This window comes from Dendrobium catenatum, unplaced genomic scaffold (assembly GCF_001605985.2).
Source record: "Dendrobium catenatum unplaced genomic scaffold, ASM160598v2 fragScaff_scaffold_1271, whole genome shotgun sequence".
Classification (NCBI taxonomy): Eukaryota; Viridiplantae; Streptophyta; class Magnoliopsida; order Asparagales; family Orchidaceae; genus Dendrobium; species Dendrobium catenatum.
Window position 1 is genome coordinate 178,060 of NW_021319733.1, and position 9,187 is coordinate 187,246.

At 33.6% G+C, this 9,187-nt stretch overlaps 1 protein-coding gene across 1 annotated transcript; it reads left to right on the forward strand.

Moving 5' to 3' along the window:
* The first annotated feature begins 900 nt into the window (after positions 1 to 900).
* Positions 901 to 7,260, forward strand: LOC110100877 (protein REDUCED WALL ACETYLATION 4). The gene is made up of 16 exons (XM_020828587.2): positions 901 to 1,053; positions 2,040 to 2,131; positions 2,247 to 2,378; positions 2,464 to 2,520; positions 2,607 to 2,679; positions 3,620 to 3,778; positions 4,329 to 4,478; positions 4,568 to 4,823; positions 4,905 to 5,023; positions 5,142 to 5,228; positions 5,692 to 5,780; positions 5,866 to 5,928; positions 6,015 to 6,071; positions 6,137 to 6,233; positions 6,800 to 6,958; positions 7,047 to 7,260. The coding sequence occupies exons 1-15, from the start codon at positions 1,021 to 1,023 to the stop codon at positions 6,950 to 6,952; spliced, it is 1,617 nt and encodes a 538-aa protein (XP_020684246.1). The 5' UTR covers positions 901 to 1,020; the 3' UTR covers positions 6,953 to 6,958; positions 7,047 to 7,260.
* The last annotated feature ends 1,927 nt before the right edge of the window (positions 7,261 to 9,187 follow it).

Below are 9,187 nucleotides of genomic sequence, written 5' to 3' on the forward strand. Positions count from 1 at the left end.
TATTATTATTATGTTAATTTTATTAAAATTTAATAATATTATTATTTATTAGATCATTTATTTGAACCCCAATTCTACCAGTCGAATCGATCGATGAAGCTCTCTTTCTTCCAATTTATTGTCAGATCTGTTTTCACAACCTTGTTGTTTCAACACTCCATTATGAAATGATACATTAGAGGCATGTCATTCATTATTTTTAATATATTTTATATTATTATTTTTTAATTTTATCATGTTAAATTATCATTCAATTGAAATGTTAATATAACTTTTATTTTATATAATTTTTTATCTAGAAACATTGTGTGAGGCTTTAGATGGTAGTGAGGCCTGCAATATTTTATGGTGCTGAATGTTGGCCATTAAAAGAGAAGCATAATACTAAGTTAAGTGTGGCAGAGATGACGATGCTCAGGTGGATGAGTGGCTTTACCCTTAGAGACATGATACGAAATGAGCATATACATGAAAAGGTTGGAGTAGCTCCATTAGAAGATAAGATTAGAGAGAGTCGCCTTAGATGGCTTGGTCACATAAAACGGCGGCCTTCCAATGACCCGGTTAGGAGAGTAGATGTATTAGATTTGACTTATGTTAAGAAAGTTAGAGGCAGACCTACAAAGACTTGGTTAGAAAATATTAGAAATGACATTTCTTTATTAGATTTAAAAGACAATTTGACCTTTAATATAACACAATAGAGAAAAAAGATTTATGTAGCCGACCCCACGTAATGAGATAAAGGCTTGATGTTGTTGTTGTTGTAAACATTATGTGAAGCTAAATTAGTAAATTCTCAAATATCAATTAACCGGTAAAGCGCTGCCAGGCTTCCCGCCGTACCTCCGGTAGCTGCAACTCTGTACTGCGGAGTGCGATTCCTTAACGTGGTCCACTGTCTCTTTCGTATTTAAAGAGAAAATGAGAAATCTTAAAAAAATTCAGCACCGCTGAGCCAAAGAAGCGTCTCTCTCTCTCTCTCTCTCTTTATTTTTCTCATTTCCATTGGAGTTGAGAATGGCTACTTCGACAAAAATAACGCCGGGTCAGGTAAATGCATTGGGGAAATTGGAAATTTTATTCGAAGGGTTCATGTTTTCAAACTTCTTTTGAATTTCGTTGACATTTCATCGAAAATTTTATTATCCTTTACAGTTTATCCTTTTTCAGCGTTAGGTTTTGATTCTTCTAGCTTTTTGGTTTGCTGCAAATAGAGTCAAATAAACAGAATGCAGGTTAATTAAATTATTATATTTTTACTTTTTTTTAGACAATAAAGTTGTTTTTCTTGAAAAAAAAAAAAAAAAAAGATTTTACGGCAGCTGTCAGCCTTGTTTTTAAAAGGTTATGTTCTTCGAATGTCCACCACAAATGTTTTGTTGTTGTTGCATTTTGGGATTGTTTAGTAAATCTTGGAAGCATTAAATTCTGAAAACTGTTTTGCATGGTAAATGCTAAATCTAGTTAAATTCTGGTTTTTTTGTTACGTATGTATTTTCAAGATTTTAAATTTAAATGAAGGAGAAAATGAAACCTGATGAGGAGAAGTGGCATAATTCTCTTAAATTGGAGGAAACCTGGCAGGATTTAGCCTAAAATTTGGGAGGAAAATAAGATTTAAGAAGATAGTAAGGGAAAAAAAAAGAGTACTGAGTAGGATTTATGTGGCTCAAAAACTTATCTTGCAATATTTACCTTAATTCCTAGATAAATCTTGCAATGAAATGACCTATTGTTTTACAGAGGATTTATTTACCTTGTGCACCAGCCGAACCAGATTTCATGTGATTGATAAGATTTGAGTTTGGAATTGACAATTCATTGTTTATTCCAAATTTCATGAATAATTCCACATATTTTCTTCTTTTTTGACATTTTTTTTGTGTTTTTTTTAATTTGTCATTTTTTTACGGTGAGAAAGAGAGAGGCCTAAAGTGCTCATTTGCTTGTTGGAACCTAGAAAGATTTCTATAATTATTCATCTCTTAATTATGCCTTATATGGATATGGAAACTATATCTTTTGATACTGTGCAGGTGTCTTTCTTACTTGGTTACATCCCTATTTTCGTAGTCTGGGTGTACTCTGAGCTATTGCAGTACTGGAAAAGAAAATACAGTTCAAAGCTGTGAGTTGTTGAAACACATTCATTCAAATCAGTATCACACTAGTCAATAATGCATTCGTTATATGTAATTCTAGTAGTTTTTTAGATTTTAAAAACTGTATTTTCTTTGTTTTAGTGGAAAACATTATGATGCCGATTTGGCTTGTCGGCATCTTGCGCATCCTAGGGAAGATACTGAAACTCATCTACTAGAGGGAGGTCTTGTACCCGATTCTTCAGAAAACTGCAAATTTTCACCCATAGTCAGGTGTTTCTTATCTTCTTCTTTTTTTTTTTTGGTATAAAATAATTTACTTTTGGTTGACACCATGTGCTTCTATTGGATTGTTTAGGCTCTTCTGTTTGGACAAGGATTTTTTGATTGAGAATCGTTTTATCTTGAGAACCATGTAAGAAGATTTTGCCTTGGCTTTTGTATTCAATGGTAGTTTACGGAGTGAAATTGTATTGACTCACTCTTGATTAAAATTTATAGGGTGGAATTTGGAGCTCTTCTGCTGTACTATTATATTTGCGACAGGACTGATCTCTTTGGAGAATCAACAAAGGTAGTGTTTGCTATTCCAGTAGTGAATTTTTATTTTAGGGTATGAAACATAGTATTTCATAGATATTGCTAACTAGGAACCACTAGGTCCACTAAGGATGCAAATTTTTATGCTAAATTTAAATGGCAGTGACCGTTTCTAATTTCTTTTTATAATTTACAGGCAGATCAGCATTTTCTTTAAAGTTTCTTTAACTTCAGTTTTACAAATACGTCGATAAAAACAAGAAAATAATTCACTGAAGCAAAAAATTCGGTTGCATGCTAGTATCGGGAGATGACTTCCCCTAAAATTAGGTAGTGCATTTATTCTGGATTTGAAGGAATCACATCCTATTGGAAAAAAATAACAATAATAACAAGCCTTTATCTTACTACGCGGGGTTGGCTACATGAATCTTTTTTACTCATTGTGTCCTATTAAGTGTCAAATTCTCATTTAAAACTAATTAAAAAAAATCATTTTTTATATATTTTTACTAAATTTTTTTAGGTCTACCTCTATTTTTTTAACATATGCTAGATCTAATACGCATACTCTCCTAATAAGGTTACTGGAAGGCTGACTTTTTTATGTGGCCAAACCATCTAAGACGACTCTCTCTACTTAAACTTAAAAAAATTATTCAATCAAAATTAATCATTTACATTCCTCCAAACATCCATCCTTATCCTCTGGTAATAAATATAGTTGGCACAATATTAGCTCAATTTGATTCAGATAACCTGCAACTTCATAAGTCACTTTTATTCAAAAATCTAGAATTTTAAACAACCACATAATTCTCGTGAACAAGAAGCAGCATAATAGCTGCATAAAAAATTCTTATAAACAGACGCCAGCCCGTAACAACCTTGCTTAGTTCTGTAGTATTTTTCATAACCATATGTTGCATGTTATTTCACAATTAGTATGCTTACTGTCACAACTCTCTTTGCAGAATTACAACAGGGACATTTTTTTGTTCCTGTACTTCCTGCTCATCATTGTAGCTGCCATGACTTCGTTTAAGGTCCATCATGATGGATCAACATTTTCAGGAAAGCCCATAATGTATTTGAATAGGCATCAGACCGAAGAGTGGAGGGGGTGGATGCAGGTTCGTTGACAAGTTTGTTTTATTGATTTATATCTCCTGAAGCTCCTATGTCTTTAGTCCTCTAAAGTTCAATCAATTGGTCAAACATGTATATTTGATTTTCTTTTGCATATTATTTTGTCCTCAGACTTTCGTTTATTTCCTGGACTTTTCCTTTACTTCCTGGATTTCTAACACTTTTGATGACACATTATAGCTCATGAATTTCTTTGATCTGATTCTCTTGCTATGCATTTAATATGCTTTTTTGACATTGTAGTCCCGTGAAGTACTAATTAGTTACTACTGTGATAGTTGAAGTCCAAATTTTATTTACCTGTTATGAATTATTTTACATAGAAGCCTATAGACTTATCAGTTTGCGTTGTATATTAGTTTCGGATTTGGAATGTTCTTAAAAGTTGAGAGCAAACTTTTTACAGCAATTATGACAGCTCTTTTCCCTCAACTACAAGATGACATTTAGTGATGTTATTGATCGTATTATCTAGTAGTACTCCTAAGTGCCACATTTATATATCTGAAAATTGGTAATCCTCTAATTTTCCAGGTATTGTTCCTGATGTATCACTATTTTGCTGCAAAAGAAATCTACAATGCAGTCCGTATCTTTATTGCAGCATATGTGTGGATGACTGGATTTGGCAACTTCTCTTATTATTATATTCGAAAGGATTTCAGCCTTGGACGGTTTGTTCAGGTACATCTGAATACCCCATTATCCCAAACTTCACTTGCAATGTTGAATATGCTGCTGATGTATGTTTTTTTTTTTTGGTCTTTAAACAGATGATGTGGAGACTTAACTTCTTTGTTGCTTTTTGCTGCATTGTCCTTAATAACCATTATATGCTCTATTACATCTGCCCAATGCATACGTTCTTCACTCTTATTGTGTACTGCGCACTTGGATTTCAGAACAAATATAATGATCGAAGTTCAGTCATAGCAATAAAAATTGCTGTTTGTTTTCTAGTGATAGTTTTGGTATGGGAGATACCTGGTGTATTTGATGTTGTATGGAGTCCATTTACATTTCTCTTAGGTAAGCCCCTCCAGTTCCTTTGCTTTTTTTATTTTTAACTCATGAAGGATTTGTAAACTCTTGCAAGAAACCTACATATAGGCTATGTTGATCCAAGTGCAATAACGAAGTATCCACCCATGCATGAATGGCAATTTCGTGCTGGACTTGATCGTTATATCTGGATTGTGGGAATGATATATGCATTTTACCATCCAACTGTAAGCATAAATGTTTCAATCATTTACATTTTTGTCAGGCCCTCCCATTTTGGTAAATTTAACTTTAGCCAATACAATTTTTTTTTTTCCTATGCCTTTGATGCTGTTACAACCACAGGTTGAGAGATGGATTGAAAAGCTTGAAGAAGCTGAAGTAAAACGGAGAATGTTAATCAAAGTTTCCATCGCAACCGTTTGTGTAGGGGTAAACTTTCCAACTGTATATTCATTACTTTGATTTGTTCTCTGTTTCTATTAAGGAATAATTACAATTTTTTTTTCTTTTGTTTGTTCTCTCGTTCAAGTATTTGATATGCTTTAGTTGACGTAGCTTGACTTATGGAAGGACTATTGCAACATATCTAAAATTGAATTATCGATCTTGTTATATATTCTTTTGAATCAATGAGAAAGAATGTGAGCCATCATGCAAACATTAAAAAAATGCTCTTTATGAAAGATCAAAGTAGTCCTCAACTATATTAAATGACCATTTTGGTCCATTCACCATGGGACTATTTTAATTCATTTTTAAAGACTTACGAGGCTAAAATGATTCTTTAATATAATTGAGGATTATTTGATTCTTCATAAAGAGTCTATAAGAACCATTTGGTCCTTTGATCTTCAAACATCCTGTAGTATCAGATCATTTGTTACTTCTTCAGGCTGGATACTTGTGGTATGAGTTTGTCTACAAGTTGGAAAAGTACACATACAACAGATATCATCCCTACACCTCATGGATACCAATTACGTATGCACTTTTCCCTTTTAAATATTGATTTATGATCTCATCACCCAAAATAGTTGAGCAACTTTTCCTTTTTCTGGAATGACAGTATCTACATTTGCTTGCGGAACCTAACTCAGCAGTTTAGAAGCTATTCACTCACTCTATTGTCGTGAGTATTTCATTTCCCATTTTTATCGTTGTATTCAATTAATCTATATGAAGTTTTCAATGATTAATTCTTGTGTTCTCAATCAGGTGGCTTGGAAAGATAACATTGGAAACCTACATATCACAGTTCCATATTTGGCTCAGGTGATTGAATTCGAAAGCCATCATCTGGTCTATGGCGCTCTTAATCCTTTTTCTCGTCATTGCAGAACTGGAGGGCCAGATGAACAGCCAAGGATGTTGCTTTCTCTAATTCCTAATTACCCTATGCTCAACTTCATGCTCACATCTGCTATTTACATCACGGTAGGTTGGTTGACATTTTTTATAATATGAAAACTAGTTTAATATTTTTGTATATAATTTCTTATGAAAAGTTACATACTACTCAAACCATGTATGTCTACATATCAAGCGAGTACTTGAAAAAGAAGAACTGCTGAACTCATGCATTTATACATCACAATAAAATTTATTAAGAATGTGATCAACGTGAAAAATTTTTATGACGTTCAATATTTGAGTGGAACTTTGGCTATTAGAGGTGAGGGGATGAAAATTCTATACATAGGCAATATATTTGAATACCACCCGGGAAATTCTCCCAATTTCTTAATTTTGCCATAAAGTACAAATATCTGAAAAAATCCAAGCTACATATGTAACCATAAGAAAGAGGTTTTTGGCCAGCATTTGCTGGAACTACAGGTCACCAACTGCCACCTAACAGGGTTTAATGAAGGTTTAAACAGCCCCAATCAAATAATTAATAATGAAAACTTAAAACATCATGGCAATTTCAAGTGATTACATATAACAGGTTGCAACCAAGGGATGGAAAAAACTTCTAATATCTCCCATTTTTTCTTCAGGTTGCCCATAGAATCTTTCAATTGACCAACAAACTCAAGATGTTTTGCATACCTAGTGGCGATGACAAAAATCTGATTTACAAGATCATTGCAGCAAGCATTGTCTGTATCGCCTTATACTGCTTGTCATTGTTGTTGCTTAAGCTTCTGTGAATCATGGTAAGGAAAAGAGCCTTTATTCAACTCTTAAGTAATATTCATCCAATTAGAATCAACATTCACTAATTCTTGTCCTTGGTTCTTTCAGGGCTTGCGATCTTAATATGAATCTGTTGTCGGCTTTGTTGGCATAAAATTATGTAAATATTGATCTACTAGATGTGTATTTTTTTTCTCTTTTGTGGCATGTAACACTTATAATCTGTTAAAATTCTGTTGTACTATTCTATCTTTTTGGTAAGAATTTAAGCTCGTATTTCCTTAAGATATGTTTGTAATTGTGCTAATCAAAATTATGTGCATATAATAAAGATATGATATAGTCTAATAGAAGTGAAGGGGCATATTTTGAATTTTTTTTTTCTCTTTTATGTTGAATGTTGTGGGAGTATTTCTATTGACATTTTAAAACTGTCAATCACCTACTAGCAGGATCTGCTATCATCAACCAACAAATTTGAATTTAACATATTTACTAGAGTTTTTATGCTTTTGAGAGGGATCGTGCAAGTCTTGACAATGATGTGATCATTTTTGCTTCTGTTTTTATGAAGGTTAAGAACAAAATTGTCCATAAATTTTTTTTTTTCTTATTTTTAATGTAATTCAATTATCTAAGAATTACATTAAAATTCAAAAATTAATATGATATTATGAAGCAAAATGAATTTGCATTCCATCTAGTTTTTTTTTTTTTCAAATCAAATAGAAAGTATGGTCAATGCCTATGTATGTCTTGTATACTCGTACAGATTTGGTCGCAAGAAACACGATCAGGAGAGTCATCTAGTGAAGAAGCACTGACCAGAGGAGCATGAACCTACAAGAGCTATTGCTAGTGCTTGTCCACATTCCAACAATCACTCTCTTGCAGGTGATTGTAGCGTGCATGCTCATCCTAAGGAGAATGAATCAAAGATGTAGTCACTCTCGATGAGTCCCTCTAAAAGATTTGCCTAAAAAAAAAAAAAAAACAATTACCTCGAGAATCATGTTGTCGTATATTTCCACATCGACTCAACTCGGATCGAGCCGATTTGAGCTCGATTGGGCGCGATCACACTTGATCGACTAAATTGACCATCGTCGAGCGTCAAATAACTTAAATTGGACCCTAATTTGTTAAATTAAAATCAAATCGTTCCAAATCAAACTAAATCGAATCTCGTTGAGTCCCATTGAACCAAATTCAACGCAATTTGGCGCCGTTTCGAGTCCACTCTCACAAAATTGGCCTGATTGGACTCGAATTGACTCAAAGGGTTCTGGTTGAGTCCAATTCGGACTCAATTTCAGCCCTAATAGGTCAATTTGGGCTAAATTTAGTTTTCAAATAAGGAATTTGAAACCCAGGGCTCAGATTTCATCTCAAATCTTGCCCAATTTCACATCAAATCTTGCAGAAAATCCACTCAAGTGGAATTTTCCTTTGTTTCGCACATTGAGGAGGCCGGATTGGGCATTATGGGTGGCGGGACCTACTTGCGTGAGTCTCCAAAGGAACGAAGTTCCCCGACACTTCAACAACATCATTGCATAAAGCTCCTGAACTTGGAACCTAATTATAGGTTCTTTCATTTCACTTGTTGGAGCACAAAATCAACAAGTATACTTTCCTCCTAGAAATAAGACCCAAAATTCTTGTCTCTTCCGTTACTTAGTCTAAACTAAATAAATGTCCGCATCTCTTTTTGAGAACCAAAAGTTCAAAGAGACCTTTTCAAACTTACAATATCTAAATTGCAACTTCCAATATTTTCCTACAAGTCAAAGTTGTGGGAGAATATTCAAATTCCTTTTCTTTCTCTTAAACTAAATTAGGAGAGCGTACACCTTTTCTTTGAACACCAAAATGTTCAAAGAATATTCATGAATTTGTAACCTCCAAGTTGCATCCTCCCTTCCTTTCCCACGAGTCAATACTGTAGGAAATTCTTTAACCTTCCTTAGCCCTAAAGCTATGAAAAACCCTCCACATTCTCCCAACTTAGTAAATGATCACTTCTCTTTGAACACTAAATGTTCAAGAAATTTCCCTCAACATGCAACCCATAAGTTGTTTGATGTTTCTTTCTTCTACAACTCAAAAGTTGTAAGAAATCACCTCACTCTCCTAAAATTTTAAAATTGAGAGAGCGTATAACCCACTTTGAACACCAAATATTCAAAGAAGTTCATGAGCTTGCAACCCCTGAGTTGCATATATCTTTCCTCATTTTTCTAATAACA

Excerpts from the sequence above, each read along its gene's own strand:
- LOC110100877 (XM_020828587.2), top strand. The coding sequence starts at position 1,021 with ATGGCTACTTCGACAAAAATAACGCCGGGTCAG. Across the intron at positions 2,521-2,606 it reads CGTTTTATCTTGAGAACCAT|GGTGGAATTTGGAGCTCTTC; the intron begins GTAAGAAGATTT and ends TAAAATTTATAG. Across the intron at positions 5,229-5,691 it reads TCGCAACCGTTTGTGTAGGG|GCTGGATACTTGTGGTATGA; the intron begins GTAAACTTTCCA and ends TTACTTCTTCAG.